The 24,475-nt window shown below is 36.2% G+C and overlaps 2 protein-coding genes across 2 annotated transcripts in view; both read left to right on the forward strand.

The window, feature by feature from the left end:
- Positions 1–6,741, forward strand: part of llgl2 (LLGL scribble cell polarity complex component 2) — a 94,470-nt gene extending 87,729 nt beyond the window's left edge. The window contains exons 23-28 of the mRNA XM_028028599.1: positions 493–643; positions 733–758; positions 957–1,004; positions 1,270–1,312; positions 4,904–4,965; positions 5,043–6,741. Of these exons, the coding sequence (XP_027884400.1) occupies positions 493–643; positions 733–758; positions 957–1,004; positions 1,270–1,312; positions 4,904–4,943 (308 nt within the window). The 3' untranslated portion in view covers positions 4,944–4,965; positions 5,043–6,741. The remainder of the gene's footprint in view (positions 1–492; positions 644–732; positions 759–956; positions 1,005–1,269; positions 1,313–4,903; positions 4,966–5,042) is intronic.
- A 9,390-nt stretch (positions 6,742–16,131) lies between these two features.
- LOC114151116 (unconventional myosin-XV-like) lies at positions 16,132–24,439 on the forward strand. Its single transcript, XM_028028090.1, has 8 exons — positions 16,132–16,186; positions 17,418–17,511; positions 17,589–17,692; positions 17,808–17,871; positions 21,450–21,563; positions 21,661–21,822; positions 21,898–22,011; positions 22,083–24,439. Exons 2-8 carry the CDS (start codon positions 17,449–17,451, stop codon positions 22,143–22,145), a joined length of 684 nt encoding a protein of 227 aa, XP_027883891.1. The 5' UTR covers positions 16,132–16,186; positions 17,418–17,448; the 3' UTR covers positions 22,146–24,439.
- Positions 24,440–24,475: the final 36 nt, after the last annotated feature.

The raw sequence follows: 24,475 nt of genomic DNA on the forward strand, positions 1-24,475 counted from the left end.
TTCATAAATAAACACACATCTGAAAAGGAAACTTTATTGTCTCCAAAGGACAGCAAACAAAGAATGCAAATAAATTTACAAACACAATAAAAATTACAATAATAACTGTGACATCCATAATACACAAAATACAGTCGTAGACTACTACTGCCTCTATCTGAGTTTATCATCTCAAATTTTGTTATTGAGGTACTAATGGGGACCAACAAATTCTTGTAGATCCCTGTGTTGCATGTTATCACCATGCATTTGTGAGCTGATGGCAGTAACTTGTAATGAGGATGGCTGGGGTCACCAAGGATACATTAAGCCTTCCTCCTTCGTAGTTGGGAAGCTCTGCAAGACCTAAAATTTATGTTATAGTTCTCGGAGAAAAAATGGTATTGCCCAAAAACTGTTGACAGAACAAAGATGTACAAAAGTTAGAATTCTGAAATGTCTGAGAAAACTGCTGTTGGGCCTACTAATCACTAGGAACTTGCCTATTTACAGGCTTTTACCTGATGTCTCCATCTGAGTTTGAACGATTCTCTTTGTCAACTCGCTACCTGGTGGAACCTCGCTGTCTGGTTGAAGCTCCTCTTCCTCCAGTCTTTTCCAACCAACACCAACCAAAGCTTGAAGGAGCCTCATCAGCCCTCAGGTACATGCTCTCTCCCTATTTTCCCTTTTGTTTCTGGATCATTGCTTCAGTGAATATCACATACATATTTGTCTTTTTTCTTCACCTAGATGTACACAAGACACTGAGGATCCAGGTAATTTAATTTCACACACCAATTCTGCATGTGCATTTGGCTTCTCATGACTGTGTGTCTGGGTGTAGTGTAGAGTCAGTTGTTGCTGTTGACTAATGTGGTTGTTCAAGAGTTCTTTTTATTTAGTGTCATACACTCATCATGCTTGTGACTGTGCTGATGTGAAGGATCCTCTATTTGTCTGATTGTGTGTTCTAGAAAGCGCAGCTAGACGTGTTATGGAGCATGCGTTGCTGAATGATGAAAGTAAGTCCTTGATATAGTGAAGAGTGTGATGAAACATGGAACTTAAAATTCCTCAACGCAGAATCTGCTTCTCCCTTGCTCACCCTTTTTTATTTTCTTTTGGTAAATATTGAAGCATGTGCTTTTCATATTGGCAATAAGAGCAAACCTTTTTCCCAAGGAAATTTTTAATTTACTTCCATTATAGTGAGCAGCTTCCCTCTGTGACTAAGCTGTTTTTCCAGGACTAACACAAAGATTTAACTTGTCTAATGTCTATTTCCAGAAGTTCTGCAGGAAATCCAAAAGTCTTTAGAGGGTGACCAGACGTAAGTATCTGCCCTGCATCCATCAATGTTATTTTAGAAGCAATTAATAGTCACTTGTATTTTCTTAAGGGATCATTTGTTGTTTACTTTCAATATATGAGTAAATATATCTAGGCTGTCTAAACAATGTTTGAGAGACTAGTGGCATTGCATCAACTTTTTGCAGTGATATCTGCTGGTGGCACTGGGTGATTCATTGTGGCAAATAGTTTATAATGGATTATTCAAATTATCTGAAAAATTTAACATTGACAGTCAAGAGACTGTTTAAGATTTTTAATTCAAGTAAAGACGAACCAAAACTTTAAACAAAACTCGGAATTTTCCAGTATATGGAAAAGCGAATAATACTCTTCCAGCCAAACATTCTGCTATTATTTTAGCCTCCACAGAATTTTGGTGCACTCAACAATATGCTTATTTTCTTGCAGAGGTCTATTTTCAATATTCTATATCCATGGATATAAAAGATATTTCTATATTTACGTCTTCTTCCCATTTATTTTTAATGTAGTCATGCTTGGGGAGTTGTCTTTAACTTTGATATAGTTTTGAGAACTCTTGTGGTTATTTTCTTGTAGCTCTACTTTAAAACTGCAACTTTAATTTAAAATAAATGTGCACACATTTATTTCACATAAAGTTGTTCTGTTTTCTCTCAGGGTTCTGAGTGCTATCTAGAAACAACAAATCAGAGCTTGGAGGAGTGCTATTAACAGTGATCAAGTTAATATATTACCTGTGAATTACGATGAGCTTCGCTTTGCGCTCCAGAAAATTGTAAACATCGAGACTATATGAACAGAGCGGGATAAACGTGAAAACAGCCACGAATGAACGAGTCCGTAAAGTTGTGCAAATAAACGGCATTATAATAATTAATATTAAGATAAGTGTCACAAATCTGTGCAGCAGCCATCTGAATTGTGGAGTGGCAGTGTCAGCGCGCTCTGACACCAAACGCAGGGCCGATTGTGAGTGTGTGTTCTAGAAAGTGCAGCTAGACGCGTTATTAACCTACACCTCTATCCAGCCTCCTTACAATCTGGAGACTGGGGGGAGGGGTGGGGACTTTAAAATCCTTCTTAGAGTTTTCCAGACAGTAGTGGAACACACAAAAACACACACAAATTACTAACTTTTTTTTGTACTGTTGTAACCATTAGAAAATCTCCTCTTCAGTTCAACCTTATACGTTGAGATACATTGTTGATGTTACCATTATAAAATAGCTTACAATTAAGTATTGGCAAAGTTCAGTGTAATTTTCACAGGTGGTGGAGCGTTGTTGTTAGCAGCTGCTGAAAGTCACTAAAAAAGTTACTTTTAATGTAACTTAGTTACTTTCCAAATCAAGTAGTCAGTAATCCCTCTCCCCCTTGCTCTCTATGCTACCTGCTATGCTAGCAGGCTCTGCTGTCTTCCTGACATACCTGTCAAGTTTTGGATTTAAAAATTAGGGAAATTTTCCACCACCTGCTATGAGCTGTCTCACCATTCCAATTTAGGTCCAGTATCCCTTACATTTTAAGACAGGTTTAGAAGAAATTTAAAATAACTGCCTGTCAACCACTTACAAAGTACTTTGTACACCTAACGGTTAGTTTTGTAACACCTAACTGTGTTACACAACACAGTGTAACACCTAACTGTGGGCCTATCTTTGTTTGGCAGGTGTATTTGGCAGACCATCACTTTTTGGCACAAAACTTGGTTTGTTTCCACTGTCAGCACTAGCTTCGTGAGAACTGCCTTCCCGGGTACTGCAGGTGGTAGTTTTTGTGAGGCTAGTGACTTCATTCAGTTTGGAGATGCACATTAATTCTTATTTGAAATTATTATGTTACAATACTGAAAAATTACCAGAAAATACTAATACGGCAGGAAAGATGGGTAAAATACAGTAATTTTCCGACCAAAACAGGAGGCTTGCAGAGCCTAAATGCTCAGACTAATTAGCATGGCCACTAATGATGGCGAATAAATGGTTTTCTCCACCATTAGCGCATTAGCTACAAGACTTGGTCAGGATTCTCTTGCAAAGCAGATTTCTAATCTCAATGGGATTTTCTTAATTAAATAAATTGAATAAAAAATTGAGCAGCACATACACAAGGGTGGCTAACAACACCAAGACAGTTCTACTGGCTCTGATTGGTTGTTTCTAGTTAGCACTGGAAACACAGAAAAAAAGCAGAGGAGCTCCTTTTTTTCCAGATAATCTGTTTAATTCCATTCTTTCACAGCATGCTGACAGTTTGAACAAATATGTAAAAAGCATATTCTTTTCTAAAAGTTATACACTGCAGCTTTAAAACTCTCACCATTCACTCTGGAAACCACAACTACCTGGGGTTTTATCTGGTTTCAGTGTGTCTCCTAGTGCTTACTTGTTCACTTCTGATTGATTTTATTGTGTCCTGTTGTAGTTCCATATATACTGCTCAAAAAAATAAAGGGAACATTTAAACAACACAATATAACTCCAAGTAAATCAAACTTCTGTGAAATCAAACTGTCCACTTAGGAAGCAACACTGATTGACAATCAATTTCACCTGCTGTTGTGCAAATGGAACTTTGTACAGAACAAAGTATTCAATGAGAATATTTCTTTCATTCAGATCTAGGATGTGTTATTTGAGTGTTCCCTTTATTTTTTTGAGCAGTGTACATTATTTTATTCTACGCAACAAATGTCTCTTAATTTCTTCTTTCATTTCTTGGTTGTTTAGATGCTCACATTTATTTTCCAGAGTGTTTTGTTCCTTTTAAGTAAATGAATATTGATAAAGACAATAAGATGATGAGGTAAATCAATTATTCCCATTTTGCAATTATCTACTCTATCTTCCATATTTATATATATATATATATATATATATATATATATATATAAAAAGATACCGTTGAATAAACGTGAGTGTGGAGGAGACTAGAATGTATTGTCTCTTAAGCGGATAAAGATCCTGCCATACATCAAACATTTGCAGCTCTATTAATTAGCTTTGAGAGTTGGCTCCTCTTCCGTCTGCTCCTTGTTCTTGGTTGTCAAGTTTGTAATTTAGGGTGAAATTAAAATCTCTGGCTGAATAAATTTCTTCTTTATCTGCAGATATAAGCTCATACATCGTTTTAAGAAATCCTACCGTGAATAGGAGGTGCAAATATATTAATCAAAGTAACAGCAATTCCAGTTTCCCTTTTAGCAATAACATATTTATCCTCTCCTTTTTTCATGTGATTTTTGTTCTGTTATTTTTTCAAAGAAGACAAGATGAGCATTGATATTTCCTTCTTGGCACACTCCTTGTATGAACTAAAAAATGGGCTTTTATATAAACCCTGCCAGGGGTATGAATAATTTGAGGTGTAATGATTTAAATATAAAGTTTCCAAAATTACCTTAATTCAGTTTAAATGACATTACAAAATGTGGAAAAAGATAAATCACAGAATATTTTTTAAATGTACTTAAGATTAAAAAGAAGTGATTTCTCCTTCATTATTCGGTAAATGTTACTGTACTTAAATACAGAATAGTGTAAGCCTTTCAGTTTTAAAGTTGAAACTCTTTGTGGTTTGTCTAAAGGGCATTCCCAGAGAATAATGTGAAGAGTGCTGTTGCCTGAGATCAGGTTCTCAGCTGCTCAGGTAAGACTGCTTAATTATTCTCGTATTTTGTGCATTTTGGGTAATTTACTGTTTAAGTTTTGTTTGTGTCTCCTTACAGAATAAATCCATTAAAATGTATGAAGTGCACTACAGTCACACAGATTCTCTAACCTCCTGCTTGGCACACATAACCACTACTGATTCCTGATCCTTCTAAGAGCCACTTTAAATGGAGGCCAAAAGGCTCACAGTGCTGCAGCTGTTTGAGTGCCATAAGGACGCAGCAGACTGAAGATGAGTCCAGGGCCTCCCTGTGCCTCCTTGGCATGGTGACTCGCTTCCAGCTGGAAACTACATGAAATATTTTCCTTTTCCTGCCTACAATCTGAGTCCATCAAACCAGTTGTGATCAATCCTCATAGATGCAATGGATACCTGGATTGTGGTAAAAGTAAGTTTGAAAAAAAAAAAAAATTATTTGAAGTTATTTTTTTTTCTTTTAAACTAAGATGTTTGTGTTTTTTTTGTTAGTTTGCCAGTATTTGTCTGTATGTATATTATAGTGATATACATGAATTAGCTTGATGCCTAAATTTAAAAATATATACTTTAAAAATGTACTCTGCTATATTTTTCACCCAAATTCTTTATACCTTTACACATTTTTAACGTGACACTAGGTAATTTTATATGGACACATTCTCTAATAACGTTCATGCAGTGAACCACTTTTTAATTTACTATTTTTTTGGTTTTACTCGGGTTATAATTTTAATAATGGCCTTTCAAAAGTAGGTCTTTTTTGTCTTATGATTTCTCCCTTTCAGAATTTATGAAAGAATTTATTGTGTAATCATAAGATAAATTTGAATAAAGGGCTGTTCCTAAATTAAACTGTTACTTTTTAGGGGAAAAAAAGATTTTTGTTTGTTAAAGCCAAAATGGGGATTCACACTACATGCTCAGTCCCACCCTTTCCTGTTAGCTGTAAGGTAATCTGACCACAGGTACTTGTGCACTACAGTTCAGCACACTGTTCTTCTTTTGGGGGGAACTTTGTCTAGGGTTTATTTTTATAAATATTATTATTATTATTGTTTTGTAAACTGTTTAAGCCAGCAATATTTGATGTGATTTTGGAATGTAATTGTAAGTGATGATAGAAAATTGTTATATACTGTATTATGTATGTGACAACTGTGCCTATTTTAACTGGGATTGGCTGCTATTTAGATCACACTAGAAAATATTTTGGTACTGTGTGTTTGAATGCTTGGTATTTTAGCATCATTTTGCAATATATTTTTGTAGCAAACTGATTCTGAAACCTGATATTTTTCAGTTGTATGAAATTTTACACTGTAGTTTTCTTATACACAATTATATGTTTTTCTTAAGACCTTTTGTCTGGTGTCATGTCTGTGGTACAAAGGGGTATAGCAAATTAGCTTGTTAAACTGCTCATATCTTCAAGCTCCATTTCCTTCATCTTAACCTTGTGTTAAGCTTGTTTGCCAGCACAGTTAAAATCATAATCAACAGAGCAACAATACATTATTCACCATAACAAAAACAAAACAAAAGTGTATTAAGATCAGACGTTTTCTTCCAGCTTTTAAATAATTTGAGCAAGGACAATAGCATGCTAGTGAACAGCTACATTATTGTAAATAAGAACTTACCTGATTAAATTAAGGTTGAATTTAAAATGGACGAAAGTTGAATTTAGACTTTTTTTTCTACTTTATAAAGTTTCTGAGGGCCTCTGTCCAGAGCTGTTACTGTATGAGAATAAACAAAGTGTAAAATTTGAAATGCTGCAGCTTCTGTTTCCTTGGCACACTTTTGCACAAAGTCTTATGAGTAGCAATATGAAAGAGCTGCATCAGCCAAATAAACCACCTTACATAACCTTATTGTGTGCTATAGATTACCAGACACAAAAATCTGGTTCCTGATTTGTCTGGTAATCCATAGCACACACATTTGTCAAACACTTTGCCACCTTCTTTGCTTTTTGGTTTGGTATTCCAAATGCAAACTTTGTATAATGATCAGTAATAACAAGGATGTCTTTTGTATTACTTTGGTCTGGCTCAAGTGGCATCTAGTCCAGGGACCAGAATTTGAGCTAGCCTCATAGAAAAAAACTCTGTAACATCACTAGTGTTGTAAAGACCCGGGCAACTCCGTACTATACACGAGGAAACTATGATTTAATCAGACACTTAAAAGGCTCGGGACTGTGGAGCACAAACAGAAAACTAACTGGAAAGAAAATGTGAAACTTTCGTTGCACACCTATAACTGCACCAAGAACAAAGTCATCAGATTTTTCCCTTATGATTTCATGTTTAGTCATTCACAACTTCCAGAAGATGTGGCATTTGGCTTGCAAGTGGAGCATCAGTACTCATTCCAATTTTGACAAGAGATTACAGTCTGGCCTTGAAGAGAGCTTTGAAGTTGCTTCAAGGAACTTTGATGGTGCAAAGTCTGCACCATCAAAGTTAGAGGAAGGAAATAGTTCTTATTCAAAATCTTTGAAAGATTGTGAACAAATGGGAGCAAGACATTTCATGAAATGAGTTGGAGATTTTCCTCCATATAATGTGCATCTAGAAAACAAAGCTGATGGACCTACCCACCCTCCCAACGTCATCTCCTTTTTTCCTTGCTCATTTCTTCAAGTCAAAGATGCCAAACAAAATCACATTGAATTCAGCAGAAAAGGACCCAAATGAAGAGCTGCAAGCAAATAATTTTTGTTTTTCCCAGCTATGGATTTGCCCCAAGATATTCATGTCCCCTAAATAGTCCCTAAAACCTTTTTACAATGTAACATTTTAAGAGATTTCATGCAACACTTCCCAAAAATTTAAAGGAACTTTAATAATTCACACAGGGTTAAGTATGTTATATGTTATGAAAAGATCAGGTGCAATATAGAAAAGAACATAATATGTTTTATTGTTGAACAATGGGGAAATTCTGGTGTCAGAGCAGCAAGTTAATGTAAGTGGGGACATGCATAGTGTAAAAAAATAAAAGACTACATAAGGACAAAATAATACTGTGCAGTTCTTAAAAAACAGTCCTCTGTCTTCACTGTCTTAGTCTTTGTATCTTCTCTTTCATCACATATTGTTGGTTTCTCCAGCAGCACCTCTCACCTTTCCTTAAGCATTCACCAGCTGGTCATATGAACAGCAGAGGACCAGGCTGATGGAATTTAATAATTTAGAAGGCACTTTGTGTGCTTCGTCCAAAGCAGCTCACATGTATCCTTATTGTGTGCAAACACAGGCTTTTCCTCACACTGTATTGAATTTGTGATACTTTACCCTCTGGGTGATGCAAGGGAGTGGGGTTTTTGTGTGCCTCTGAACTATAGAGAGGGTATATATTTGTATTTACAACAGAAACCATCGGGGAAAAGCCTGAGTACTCTGCTGCCTCCTAGCTATACCTGGATTTTACCTGAGAAGTTTGGTAAGAGATATTAAATTGAAGTGAGTTCGTAAACTGCAGCATCTTGTAACAGCATTTAGACTGATCTGAAAACAATATTTTACTGTAATTGTTTTGCACCAAAATAAGGACAGGATTTTATTGGCACAAGAAGATTTAAATATTACTTGACATGATGGATAAATTCTGTTTCTTTTTGAAAATTTAGATTATGTTTGACATTTTTCTCTGGAGGTAGGTATTGCAGCTTTCAGGTTCAGTTAAACAATGCCAGAAAATCTTGCCAAACGTTGCACCTATGTAGATCTGATCAGAATTACCAAAAAATAGGAGTCAAAGAACAAAGCTGTGGAACGGAGTACTGACCTGGTTTTCCTAAGTTTAATACATTTGTTTGACCACCTGTTTTTCACTAACCTTTTCAATGTTATTTTGATTGTGACTTTGTGTTTCTATTAGAAAAACAACTAAGGATGTCTTTAAAGTTATTTTCACATTTTCATCTGTGGTCTGTTTGTATTTTTAATTTTTGTCTTTCTAGATGATTTGATTTTATGACTAAATGAAAGGTTTCCTACAACTGAAGTCACAAGGTTGAAGACGAGATTCAAAGCAGAGCACAAGAAGACAAGAAAAAACAAGAAGTTAATCCAGGAGGACACTACAAATATTGCCTGCCATAGGACTCTTGCATACTGTAGAAAGCCTCATTCTAAGCCTGTAAAAGAACCAACACACAAAATGTTTAAAAAAGTGAAGACAAATAAGGAAGCTGAAAGGGAGAAAAAACAAAAGAGAAAAGCAGTCAAACAGACAGTAGAGAAAGAAACCAAACAAAGAACTAAAGAAGAAAAAAAGAACACAAATCTACTGAAAAATAAACCCTGTTCTTTAACAGAAGCAGTTCAACCTCTGAAAGACCCTTCTATCAGTAGCATAGATGCACCACATAAGGAACTAAAGCTAAAGATAACAGGAACAATCAATGAGAGGGTCCCTTCTGTAAAAAATGATTTAGATCAAGAACAAGAGATACATAAGCCAAAAATGAACAAAGGTACTGAAGACCAAAGTAAAATAATTATAAAAGCAAAAAATGAAGACACCAAAGTTATTCTGGAGCAGCAGGATGATGAAACAGTTGTCAAAGGTAGGGCACAGAGCCTACTGTTTGATAAAACCGAAATGGCATCCCTTGGACACAACACGAGAAAGGCGGTAATAAATTCTGATGAAGAAACAGAGTGGGATGTGAGTGAAGGGTTACATTTGATAACCCCAAGAAAAAGAGTGACACCTTTTTTCAAGATGACTGATTGGATTCAAAAGAAAATGCCACAAAAAATAAACTTACGGAAGAAGATTTCTGCTCTGACTAAAGCAGTTGGTATAACCAGCTGGCTTCGAACCTTAAAGCAAAAACAAAGCAGCAGCAGATCTAGGGACCAAGTTTTTAGACACAGAGTGGCTATGAGGATTGTCTGTAAAACCAGGGTAGCTAGTCAAAAAAACAAAAGTTCTGCAGAGGACAAACTTAAGAAAGAAAAAGCCAGGCCCCAGGAAACCAATGGAGATGCCACAGAAGAAATAACCATGGTCAGCAATAAAGAACTAGATGCCAAATACGCAGTAGTTCTTCCTAGAGTGAAAAAACTGACAAAGGCAAAGACAGCTGAGACACATAAGACAGTTCCTTCTATGTCAAATTCATCAGGAGGACACATCACCTGCAAGGCCAAACCCCCAAAGCCAGGAGCTAAACTGGTACTTCCTTCCAAACCAGATCTCAGTCTCCTGAAGTCCATGAAAAAGTCATTGTCAGAAAATTTGCTATCAGATGAAGATGTGGAAAAAAGGGGTAGTAAGTTTCTCAACAACTCAGAAGAATTATCCATAGAAAAGAACATTACCAGTAGAGATATGTTAGAAAACCAAGATGGAGTCAGTGTGCTACATGGTGCAAGAGACAAGCTAGAACCTTCTCAGATGTCAGTGGGAATGTTAGGCAATGGATTAACACAACCCAAGTGTGTACATACAGATGTAGAAGTGGCTGACCACACACAAAGATCTGTATCTCAATGTTCTTCAAATGAAGTGACAAGTTTTGCAAAAACAGGTGTCTGCTCATTGTATGAAGAAGAAGCAGACCAAGAAGTTGCACTGTTGATGGGTGGGAATGGATTAAATACTATTGCCCAGCCAAAGTTTCACTGGACTGGAAACAACCAGATGAGTGGAGACCCTCAGGTGTGTATATCTTTAATGCTATATTTAAACAAATAACTACTTATTCAGATGATTTGACACCAAAGCATCATAAAATAAATTGTTTAATAAGTTGCAACTATCTGCAAAAATCGTTTGAGTTGCAGACTTGGCTTCAGACAGAAAACTTGCTTCCCCATCAGACAGTTGAGAAGCTAACTAAGTGGACAGTCTATGACGATGATGGACAAGCTAGGACTCATAGCAGCAGGGGACACTGGGAATCAGAAGATCCAACCCAAGAGATGGCTGAGACTCAGCTAATTAGCACACAGGTATTGTTACCTTTCCTTTAAATATTTTTACCCCTTTGTAGAATTCCTCTATTTTGCTTTTTTGTCACACTTAAAGCTACATTATGTAACTTTTGTCCAGGAAAAGTGCATTTCTGCAGATGGCATTTGTAGCACTAGGAAGAGGTAGATGAGCATGATTTTTTCCCTTACAGACGATCCACAATACTGCCACAATATAGTGACAGATTTAACAAATATGTAATAGCAGTTTTTACATAAAAGGTAAATACTGCAACTTTAATGCTTCAAGTCAACAAAATGAAATCAACTATCAGATAAAATTACACTGAGTAAAGAGGAAAAATAAGTCTCAAATTATGTCATTAATTAAGGAAAAAACTGTCCATACCATTTGGGCAAGTGTCAAAAATTGCCACCTCAACATTTTAAAAGCTCATGCCGTCTTTGCAACAGCTGCCCTTCTGGATTTGGGATCTCATTTTCATCTCATCCATCAGTGTGAGAATATCAATGTGAAAATGCTGGGTAGGACTGCTCAATAACGGGAAAAAATAAATAAATGATGAATACATTGGTCAGTGTTACAGGGTCAGTTAATTAAAACAACTTAGTGTAAATGAGCAAGTATTTATTATATAAAAAACAGACAAAAATGACATCAGCTTCTGCGACATTTCTGGTGAAATTTGGGAGTAGTGGCCGAGTTCATTTGGCTGAGCTTAAAATAATAATTAATTTGCTGGGATGCATTTGTGAGCTTAAACACAAAGATTAAATCTTAAATTTGAAATGTTTTAACATATCTCGGCTGAAACTGTTAAATCAAATTTATTTACATTCTCATTCTCAATAAACAAACGTTAAAACTCACAGTGGATGCTCAACAGCCGAGGTGGATGTCACTACTATAGATTACGGCTTGGTGATGAGTCCAAAATGTACAGCCTATGAAGGAGAACTGATTGAGTGGGTAGATATGTCAGTGCTAATTGACTCTGGCTTAAATATTTCATTGATTTCAGAAGACCTTAAGATGTCTCCGTTTGTGCAATAAATGAACAAATGTTGAACACATGGGACAATGTTGATTGTTATACATTTGAACAAAATAGAGATAGAACAGACTGTGCATGTTGCCAGAGAAGGCACACAAAGAGTTCAGTAATGCTTTATTTGAAGGGTTGTGCATAACACTGACATGACACTATCATAAACATAACACCTTTCATGAACATGGAGTCTTCATGAATATTCATGACTGTTGTCATTACGTGTCATTCAGTAAATAATTATACTTTTAATGCAAAGTTGACATTGTTTAAAATATCTTTGTTATAACAACTTGACATAAACCTAGACCAAAATATCTACAATGGTTTGCCTCATGAAGTGGATTTTTGCACAGGAGGGTTATTGACTGCTTCAAAGCATCCAAAGTAGTTGCTAAGTGCACTCAGAAAGTTATAATATCCTCACAGGATAAAGGAGCAACCTTGCAGTCTATTATAGCCCAGATGCTTTGCCACAAGCGTCTGGTGTTTGACGAGTCATGAAAAATGTTTTACTCTTTCTGATGGTGCTATTTAGGTTGGCTCTGGCTGACCACTTGAGGTCCTCTGTAGGTCCAGTATGTAACTTTTACAAAAATATGTTTTATCCGTATTTAGTAATGCTGTCACCATGATGTGACAGCATGGTGTGAGATAGATAATGTGGGAAAAAAAATCGAGCTCCTTGAACTCCTCCTTGAGCTATTATTGCTGTCTGCAAAATTACACTGCACCTGACCTAAATCAACTAATCAGAGCCAAGAGAAGTCAAGCAACCCCTGCTATGCTGCACAATTTGCTGATGATGGAAAAATAACTTAATTACACAGGAACATCGTTTATCGGTCCTCATCAGTGGTTATGCTAACTATCCTTAGCGCTGGTGGCAGACTATTTTGTAATGAACCAGCTGTAGCTTAGCAAAGAACAAGCTGGAGAGGGTGAGCTCAAGAGTGACATAACAATCCTCCTGGCTCTGATTGGTTACTGCTGACTAAGTTAGTAAGAGTCCACTGGCAGAAGGCAGAAGAGTTGAATTTTTTCAGATTGTGTCTTTTTATCCAGATATTTGTTAAAATTAGCATGACGCTAATTTAGCGAATATGTAAAAATATATATATTTTTTCTTTAAAAGTTATATACTGGTAGTTTTAAAGGAGATAAGATTTTCAGGTTATCATATTGTCTATAATTATGTCTACTTTAGGTTTTGATGCCTGGCAATAAAATAACAGTCGAATTGGATGAGGTAGAAGATCTTACATACCTAGAGTAAGTTTATACATCAACACATACCTACATTATTTCATTTCAACTATGTGCACTAATTCAACATTTTTGTTGAGTGTTTATAGAGACGTGTCTGAGAGCTCTGTGCTATTGAATCTGCAGAAGAGGTTTGACCGTGACTGTATTTATGTAAGTTCCACTGTTATTCTTAGCCTTTCAAATAAAAAAATGAAGAAGTACAGTATAAGAAATACAAATCAAGGAGTATTGGTAACACCTTCTCGCTCTTTGACTGCTGGAGACAGGCACCAGCACCCCTCATGACCCCACTAGGGATAAGCATGTTAAGTATGGATCCATCCATCAATGGACAGATGTATGTATGGATGAATGAATGGGTGGATGGTAGCACCTTTGCAGATGGACCTAAAGTGTCGCTGACACAATAAATCCACTTACACAATTTAAAAAGATGAACTACTCTGTTTTCATTCAGTGAACACGAAAACTTTTAATAATAAATATTTCTCACAGAATGCTATAAATGCAGAGTGCAGCTGTTTTTTTGCCTGTAGTAACTGGGTCAAACAACAGCGCCATCTTGTATCATAATCAAGGTAAATCAAACCTTTAACAACCAAGGCTGAGAAGCAGCAGTGGAGGAAGTTGTAAGATTTCAGATAAGATTTGAGCAATTTATGTGCAGTTTAGGAGGAAGAAGCTGGATGGAGTGATGAAAAAGAGGGAGCTGGTTCTGCTGAAGGACTGCAACTAGATTACAACATAATATGGTTGCATCTTGCTGCACTTTTAATTTCTGATGCCTTAGTTTACCTTGCCTTGATGACTGCAGCTGTATATGCCCATAAATGGACAGACACATATTTATATATTTGAAAATGATTTAATTTCTATTTAGCCTATGTAGCTGAAATTAAATTACACATTTTCATGATTTTTCACTTAAATAGGACCTTTATTTTTTCATTTAGGATTTGTATCTCCCACGATATATTGCCTGTTTGGGGTATAAAAAAAAATACACTTTTGCATGTTTGTAATAAGTTATGAAACACATTTTAAAATATTGTAAGCAATGAATCTACCTTGTTTTTGTATGTTTTGCTCTTTTTTTTTAAATACCACAAATCAATCTCAATTCAATTTATATAGCAGCAATTAACGAATGTCTCAAGTTAGCTAACAATAACGACAACAAAAAAAATCAATTCAACCCAATCATTTTTATTAAGCATGCATGTAGTGACAGTGGATTGGTAAACCTCTCCTTTAACAGGAAGAAACCTCCAGCAGAACCAGAACCTGACTCAGTACAATGGTCAGTCTGCCACTACCCTTAGAAAATATGCACCAAAATACCCTGAATTCATACATAATACACTATAAATTAAAATAATCCACATTTCAGGGTAAAATAAAGCTTAAACAATGTTTTAATAGTGATTATGTATAAATTCAATGACTCAAAATAAAAGAAAATCTGAGTGTAACTATTTTTCTTTTGTACCCATAACTGGGCAACATATCCCCCAGGATACAGAAATTTCATGTCTTGTTATCTAAGCTGTTTAAATGTAAATCAAACATATTTTTAAAAATATACATATATTAAATCACTCTTAAAGAACAACATTTTACAAAAGCAAGCCCTCTCATATCAGTATGTATATGAAAAATAACATACCTCACAAAGTATGTCTTTATCCATAAAGTCCGCCATTTTGAACTTTATACCCGTATCAGTTTGTTTTTGAATGCTGGCATAAGGTCTCGTGACCTCAATATTTTCCCCAATGCCCCGCTAAGTGTACCCACAGGATACGAAACCCATTTAAGAGTTATAAAAGCCTTTTATTATATGGCTCAAATGAATCTTGTAGCAGTCCTTCAGTAGAACCAGCACCGTCTTCTTCATCACTCCATCCAGCTCCTTCCTCCAAAACTGCAGATAAATCATTTAAATCTCACAACTTCCTCCACTTTTGTGTATTCAGTCTTAGTTGTTAATGGTTTGATTTACCCTGATTATGATACAAGATGGTGCTGGCATTTGACCCAGTTACTACAGGCAAAAACAGCAACACTCTGCATTTATAGTATTCTGTGAGAAATATTTATTAAGAGCTTTTGTGTACTTAGAATGAAAGCATAGTAGTTCATCTTTTTAAATCTTGTAAGTGGATTTATTGTGTCAGTGACACTTTAAACCTAGGCTTCTAACAATTCAGAAACAAAGAATTTCCAATTAACTTAAACAAATTATACTTTACATTTAGTTCAAAAAACTTAGACTGTAATTTGTGTAGAAGCTTGTTGTAACTGTTTATGGTTAACAGTAGATTCAATTCTTATTAAATTACTCAATCTTTGCGATGGCTGTGTACTTAGCAAATATTATATTTTACTCCAGACCTACATCGGAAACATCCTATTGTCCATCAATCCCTTCAAGTTGCTCACCATTTTCTCTGAGGAAGTGAGGCAGCAATATGAGGGCAAGGAGCAAAATAAAAACCCACCGTGAGCAGACTTTTCTCAAATTGCACTTGCTTGTTTTTCTTTATTTTCATGTACATTTTATGTCATCTGGTCGTTTTTCTGTTTTTGCTTTTCAACAGCTTAACTTATTTGAGTCCAATATGCCTATTTCTTAACACCACACAGTATTTTCTGCTATAGTCTTGTACAAGATATTATTATTGTTCATCTTATTTCTTCAAAAATTGTTTTAACACTTTAACAGCTTTTTGTGTGAACCTTTATATTTGTTGGTATTTATTGTCCCCCATTTGCGGGACAATAAAGGCTGTTTCTATTCTATTCTATTCTATTCTATTCAAAAATGTGTCCTGTCTTAGTGCTGATTTAAGACATGTTTATGTGTCTTAGCCATGTGTATGCCATAGCTGACTCCACCTTCCGGCTATCTCAGTCCTCAACACAAGACCAATGCATCATTGTGAGGTACGAATGAAAATACAGTTTTATAATTTTTTGTTTTTTATAAATTTTTAACATTCAGCTGCGTCCAGTCAATTGGTGAGTGTCCTTTCAGTAGTAACAAAATTCAGCATTAATTTAAAGTCTTTGTCACATTTCCTGGAAATGAGTGGGGGAAAATCCATACTTCTAGATGCAATTCTCATAGAATCAGTCTAATTAGTCTAGTGTGTGGTAACACAGTAAAGCCTTGATTCTCAGTGCGTGACTCATCAGGAAATTACTAATTTTCAGAGGTCTTTTTGTTTACGTGTTTTGACCGACTGGAATTTGTTGATGGTCCCTAAATGAATGAACAGAATGTTCATTTAAGGACATGAACTTGCTCCATGAAGAAAGCCACTGTGAAAAGCTGGGGTACTTTCAGTAAAGAGCCATTACAACAGCTGAAGACATCTGTAAATTTTATTGTTATTTTTCTGTGGCACCAGAGGATCTTTTTTCATTAGCAGCTGGAGAGGAAGGAGGATAGAGAGAGAAGGGAAAACATGCAGTATTTGGCCTGGGGTCAGGACTCATACCAGTGAAGTGACAGTGTAGTACCACTCTCCACCTCCCATCTGTAATTTTGATTGGCTACTGAAATTTGTGATTCAGATGACATTGTCCAATCACAATCTTATTTAGCTAACAATAACAATTTAACAAAAATAAATAGTATAGGCTGCCCTCGGACTAATAATGACTTAACAGATTCACCCTGTAGCTTTTGATGCAAAAAACCCAAAAAACAGTGTGCTTAATACATTTTTCTTCAATTCAACATACATGAAATTGTTCAAAGTACGAGGTGGAGAAAGTAATGCTTGCAGTTCATGTAATATGATATAGTAAATTTTCTTTTAACACATTGCTGGATATTACAGAGTCAGTAGGAGGGTCTTAGAGCTGTCAATCAAGCTCCTGTATGTCCTGCTCAGTATGGAGAACCACCTTACTCTTCCAGAAAAACTGTTTATCCATCATCATCTGTGGACATGCTAGTTAGGCTGAGCAGTCATGATAGGCTCTGTTATCAAAAACAGAGTCTGTCATTTCTTAACTCCATTATTAGGTATTTTGACAAATGATTGATACTTTTATAGATTCAATTCTAATATTTCTTTGAAGATTTTGAAGAGTCTCTTAAGTTTAGGAAGCTATTTCTCCTCAGTGTTTCTATGATAATTTGACCAATACATTTCTTGTTATTCAGTGGACAGAGTGGTTCTGGAAAGACTGAAGCTATGAAGCATATAGTCCATTACCTCAGCTCAATGTGTCAGGACAGAAATGACAACCTAAGACAGGTAATTCAAAGTTGTAAAAAAAAAAAATCAGTTAACATTTTTGCTTTCATGTACACTTGTTTTCATTTCTTAATTAGCCGATGGAAGCCTTTCCCATCTTGGAAAGCTTTGGGAATGCCAAGACCATTCTTAACAACAACTCTAGCCGATTTGGCAAGTATCTTCACATTCACATACTCCAGTAAGTCCACCAATTATTACTTAATTCAGTTCAGGAATATTTGTAGATTGATCTCTTATCATGACTGGTAAAATTGATTGCAGCTATTTTTTTTATTTGGCCTCCTGGTTGACAGTGGAGTTGTTGTAGGAACCTCACTGTCTAACTATCTCTTGGAGAAGTCGAGGGTTGTCTTTCAGGTAAGTCTGCTTTGTCTAAAAAACATTTTTGACAGAAACTGTAATATGTCAGAGGCGTTGGTCTTGAAAATACAAAATACAAGAAAAGATTTGAATGCATAGAATATATATTCTAGATTTTCACTGTTAGTACTACTTCAAACCTCTTCATTTCTGAGGGGCGTATATACAGTATCTATGGTAAGTGTAGCACAAATTGAAAGATTTTAGCATTATCTTACTGAATTCTAATCACAAGTCAGTTGTTACTTTTATATGCATACATATAAGAAACTATGTAACTGTTTTCTCAGTGGAAAGACTTGGCATTTCACAAGTACATAGATTCAGTTTGACTTTCACAATATCCTAAAAAAGTTCAACTCATATGGCAAGACCTAGTCAGACACTTATCAATGTCATATTTACAACTAAACCTAAGAGGATAATAAAAGCTTAACATTTTCCTCCAATGGCCATAAACTCACGTTTGATATTTAACGATACTGACTGAATAAGATTCCCAAGAATTCTTGTTTGGAGCCATCTCCTGAAATGTACATTGTATATTTTTTATTTATTAAAAAAATTACCATCATAAGAACTTTTATCACAGCTCCTGAATCTGATCCCTCTGTTTTGGTCCCATTTGCTGTTGTTTTTACATAGTTTGAATGCGTGGCTCTTTCATTATTAGAGGATGCTTTGGATATGTTACATGCTCAGGACTCCCCTTGATTCTGTCACTCTACATTTTTTAAAGAATTACTTTCTAGTAAAGGACAGTCTGTTCTTGCCATTATTAATTGGAGTCTGTCCGCTGGTGTGATTCTTGCTCATTTTAAGCATGCTGTAGTGCAGCTACTGCTTAAGAAATCCAGCATTGATCACACTGCCCTGACTAATTACATGCCTATTTAAATGTTGCCATTTCTTTCAAAGGGTTCAGGGAAAATTGTTTTTGTCATCGGAACGAGTTTTACTAAAAGACTGCAACCAGATTTTTTGAGCCATAGGAAGCAATAATGACTCCAACATTTCTTGGGAGGAAGGGTCCAACAGTGAAGGGTTACATAGATAAACAGATCTATGTATATAATACATCTTTAATTCTGGCTTACTTCAAATAATCCAGTTACTTTAAAGCAACTGGTTAAAGTTCTGTGTGTGCTCTAACATATGAATGTTCAGAGTATGTGTTTCTTTAGCCAGGCTTTCATTTCCACATCTTGAGTTCCATTTTTCTAATTCTGATTACTATTCAGCATTTTTACATTATAATTTTGCGTAGAGGGATTATCAGTCAACATCATGCTGGATCAGCAGCCTGTGCATGTTGCAGGCAAGCACATATTAGAGCTGCAAGCATCATTGGGGTCCTCACAGTTCAGCACTACTCTGGCCTCGTTGCGACAGCCGGAGCACCAGCTACCCCACCCACTCGCCATCGTCAATGCTCTCCCGCATTCCGGTAAATCATGTGAACTTTGGTGCAAATCAGATGATACATGTCTGATTTAGAGACAACCGTAGACAAACGGCGAGGGACTGGAATTCGCCATTCAACCGCGTCCACACGCTCCAGCTAGCAGCCAGTGTTGAGAGAGGGATTTACCATCATGTTGTTCTCTTTCATTAAATACAGGTATAAATCTGCGTGAACCATACAGTAAAACGAAGAGAACTAGTTGGAAAAAAGGTGACTTCCTGTTGAAAGGGGGTCTGGCTAAGGTGATGCCACCAATTGGTCAATTGGTCAAAATGTGAATGTGATGAGTTCTGATCTATGATGATATAAGGAAAGTTTGATGAAGCCAGGAGCTTATGCAAGGAAGTTATTCCACTTTGATGTTTCATGGCGAATTGCACGTTTTGACGGTTGGCCACACCCACAAGCTTTGATGTACAAAAAACATTTCGATAGCTATTGACCTTTCATGCCTCAAGACTGTGCTGAATAATTGTAAAGTCTGTAAGTTAAAAGCTGTGGGAGACGTTTGTTCAGATACAACATTTGTAACAGACAACATGACGACATTGATCCAAAATGACCAGCTTCCGTGGGATTTAGACCCTGGCACTCGGAAACCTTTTCTTAGGTCCTGTCACAATTTATATGTGTATTCAATTTCATGTTTATCCATCAAAGCATGGCTTGAGAGCTGGTTTATTAAATATTCTAGGGGGTTGTTGAGCAAGGATCGATCACAGTGAGTTTGGTGCAGCTCGGCTGAAATATGTGGAATTTAGAGCCAAACTTATAGCAACGGCTTTGCCTGTGACTTCGCCGCGCCACTACGGCCACACCCACACCCTCCACCAAAAACTCTTGGCACTTTAAAGCAAGTGAGACCAACTAGTTATCTGTCATCTGACACAAGATCATCATGATTAGGTCAAAGGAGTCAGAGATACAGCTTTCCATGTAAATGAAATCCAGCTGAAATACCATTGCCATTTTTTTCTAGTGTTGTGTTATGTTTTTCTTTACTCAATAACTAATATGATTTCAAATGCAACAGAGTAACATTATTCTAACAAACAAAGAAGTAAAAGTTTAGATTAAAACAGTTCAAACTGTAAACAGCTTAAAGGACAAATTAGACAAATTGTAATTAACAGCAATAAATATAACTTATTACTTTCGACCCCGTACGGCAGAACCAAAATACAGTATATGTTTTCCACATTGTGAAGTGCTTCTACTTTTTGCGTTATCCAGAAAGGTAGCATATAGTACAGTAAAATATTATGATTTTATTTGTTTTGGTTCACACAATGAGCCACTGACGATTTTCATCATAGTACCGGCAAGAATTTAAAACTAGTTTCATTCCTGCCTACAACTCCATTACAGTTGGACATATGTTTAACCAATTATTAAATGCACTTCACCTAACACATAAATTACCCTGGAGAACATTTATGTTTTTTCCTAGTTCACAGCTACAGCTCAACAGAAGTCTCAATGTCCATATAATACAGCATGACATATTATTGTTAGGACTAAAATAAGAGGGGCAGCACATTTCCACAATATCTCAAAATAAGATTAACTGACAGGTATCTGTTAGAACACTGATGAATAGCGTGTAATATGATTAAACAGTAATTAATAACACCACTATGAGCAAAATCAAACTAAACTGCAACCATAAGTATTACTACATATTAAACATTTAAAGCTGCAGAATATTTGAGGTATAATAAGGGATCTTTTTTCTATTCTTAATGATTTTTTTCTTCACTTTATTTTTACTTTGATAATTATTTATCCAACCTTCAGAAGTAGAGGCACCTATTGTCACAGGTGCTGCATCCATTGTTGTTTCTACAGTTGAAGATAAAATCTCAAAATTTTAAGCTGCACCTGCACCTGCAGCATGGGCTGTTCACAGTCCAAATCTTTGTCTAAGATAAATTAAGGTATGCAATTTAAAATATCTTTAAACTAGAATTAATTTAACTGTAGTGAACATAGTGAGACAGCATTTTACAAACGATGCAATGAAATCTTTGCTTTCTCTCTTGTGCCTTATAAGTGATTGTAAATCAGCACATTCAAATAAAATTAAATTATTGCCTAATTTATAATTTAGGCCAATAAGGAGAGGAACTATCATGTGTTCTATGAACTGCTGGAAGGTATGAACGACTGGGACAAAGAGAAGCTGTACCTGCAGGGGGCTGAGACTTATTACTACCTAAATCAAGTAAATGAGACCAACAACATATCAATTCTTGTCTTTTCTGTTGTATTTTTTTATTTTCACTTATTATAAATGTTTCAACTTTTCTTATACCATGAAGGGTGGTGCCTGTGCTTTGAAAGGGAAACAGGAAAAACAAGACTTTCAACTTTTGCTTAAATGTTTGGAGACTATTGGCCTACATGCAAATCAAATCTCCAACATCTGGGCCATCCTCTCCTCTATTCTGCATCTTGGTAACATCTGTTTCAGCTCATATGAGGTATGTGTCTTTAAATGACACAGTCAGAATGAGATGCAAGGCATTCATATCATACTTTTGTTGGTGCTGTTTCAGAGTGAGTCATTTGAGGTGGCTCGTATCTTCAGTGAGGCAGAGGCCAGAAGGGTTGGGTCCTTGTTACAGATTTCATGTGAAACCCTTCAAACAGTAATCACTCACAAAGTCACAGTAAGTAGCTTTTTGTTAAGCAATTAGACCCACCTTGATACGCATGAGCAAACAGTTTGTTTTTGTTTTAGGAAACCAGCTATGATCGCATCTACTGCCCCCTGTCTGTGGAAAGTGCCATAGAATCAAGGTGACTAATGAGTCTGACTCATTTCCTGTCTTGGCAGAGCAGCAGCAGGCCCAGAGTCATGTCAGTTAGTGTTCCCTTTTTTTGTTACTAAAACTGTAGAAATGACAGTTCTGAGCTTGACTAATTAAGGACTTCCCTGCAAGCAATTATACATATAGTAAGGCACAAAAGAATTATTACCCCTGCCTGATTTAGACTTTAAATCATCTTAAATATTAAATCTATCCCCTTAGTTTGTTGGGCAACTTAGATGACTTCACCACCGAGACATTTCAGTTCATATGGTTCTCACTACCTTATTTATCACTAAGAAAACTGTGATCTTCTTTCTTTTGTTGTTGTTATTCTTTTGTTGGACCATATTAGTCTTGAGACAGCCTCTGCAGTCACAGCAAATGTAACAATTGATGGCAAGGAAGGTTTCCCCCAAAAAACAGCCGTGAAAATGATGATGCTGCAGGTAACAGACTGATAGATCTCCAATATCTTGTTGCAGACATTAAAACGTTGAACCTTCCTCTAGAAGTAGAGTCTCCTTATTCCTTTCATGTACACAGCCTTAGTGTTAGACATCCAGATATTTATAGTGCTCCAACACCTCCACTTCCTCCCCCTAATCCTTGTGGCTGTGAAGTATATCGCTCCAGTCTTGCTCACATTCAGCCTCAGGTGGTTCAGTTCAGTCCAATCCGCAAAGTTTTCTATCAGTTAGTTACAGTGGGAAGAGTATTCGCCCTACTCTCCCCATATGACTTCCTCGAGTCATCTTAGAACTTCTGTAGGCGGCATTACTCTGTGTTGTACTGGAGGTCAGTCATGTGTAAGGTGGAGAGAAAAAGACAGACAAAAAAGCATAGTGCCCTGAGAAGGCCCTGTATCGCTGACCACCATATCAGACAGAGCCCTTTCCAGAGGGACAAACTGTGCTCTGCTTGTCAGGTAGTCAGCCATCCAGGAGATCACTGAGCTCTTGATACCCATAACTCACAGTTTGTTATCCAGCAGTGGCAGCTGAATGGTGAATGGTGTTAAAAGCATTGGAGAAATCAAAGATTTCTCCAGAGACCAAATAAAACATAACTCGTTGCCACAGGTAGATAACAGCATCTTTAACTCCTGAAAAGCCGTGTCCTGAAAAGGGCTAAGGCCAGTCTCTCCAGAACCTTCATCACATGACACATGCTACAGTATCAAGAAAAATAAGTTGTGTTCACTTAAATCTATGCAAACCAATTGCCTCAATAGGATAAATTATTGCAACATATAAAAATGACGTTACGTTGTGTGAAGTATTGCAAACCTAAAATAACTTGATGCATTCTAGTTTAGTTGTACATAAACTAAATAGCAAAGACATTTTGATGTTATAAGTTATATGCAAATTAGGTCTTTGGTCCAGGTTTTTCCACTGTAAAAAAATATTTTTAGATGATTTCAGCATTTTATTTCTGCCTGCATCACCAAGAACATCATTATATTTGTTAACCTACTGTACATACATTAAAGACATAATGTCATCAGGGCATATTTTATTTTTCAACACTGAAATAGTTGTTCATAATTTTATCTTCAGTTTGCAAGTTTGGTTGAACAGAAATGACTCATACAAAGTTTGGTGCAATTTAGTCTTTCTGGGTGAAAGGTGTAGCATTTTGTTTGCTTTGGTGAGTACGCCACTTTTGCCACTTGACTCAGAAACATGCTCAAAAACTTAAAATTTGGATCCCTTACCAGCACAATGAGAGATGAAGCTTTTAGCTCATAATCACTTGGAGTGTGGTAAAGTTTGAGATGTGTAAATGTTAAAAATAGCCAAAATTTGCCCTTTGCCTTCCTCCCTGTACATTTTAGGACATAGAGACTTTTTTTCTTGACTTGAAGAGAATCTACCTTCATATCTCTACAATGTTTAAAATCTCTACAATGTACAATCTATCTGAGCAACTGTGTATCAACTTTGTCAATGAGCCATTAAATTAATACCATTTAGTTTAATAGATTTTTTGATCACATTAAAAAAGTTACATTTCAGATGGGGGACGATTTTGGGTGAAGTTTGGTGAGTCTTTGAAGATGTTTAGGATCTCAAATTTCCATTTTTGGGCAGAAAAGAGATACAATAGGCCTTTGCAGCAATAGGCCTTCACTGCTTGGGCCTAATTTAAGTAAATTTAGCAGATATGCATATAAAGTTGGGTATGAAGCCCAACTGTTGCAATTTTATGTTTTTTTTTTTTTTTTTTTTTCTCCGAAGAGTTTTTGCAGCGCTAGTGGCTCGTATTTTTTCGACAGTAGGCAGACAGGAAGGAGGGTGAGGAGAGGGGGGAAGACATG

This window comes from Xiphophorus couchianus, chromosome 9, assembly GCF_001444195.1.
Source record: "Xiphophorus couchianus chromosome 9, X_couchianus-1.0, whole genome shotgun sequence".
Classification (NCBI taxonomy): Eukaryota; Metazoa; Chordata; class Actinopteri; order Cyprinodontiformes; family Poeciliidae; genus Xiphophorus; species Xiphophorus couchianus.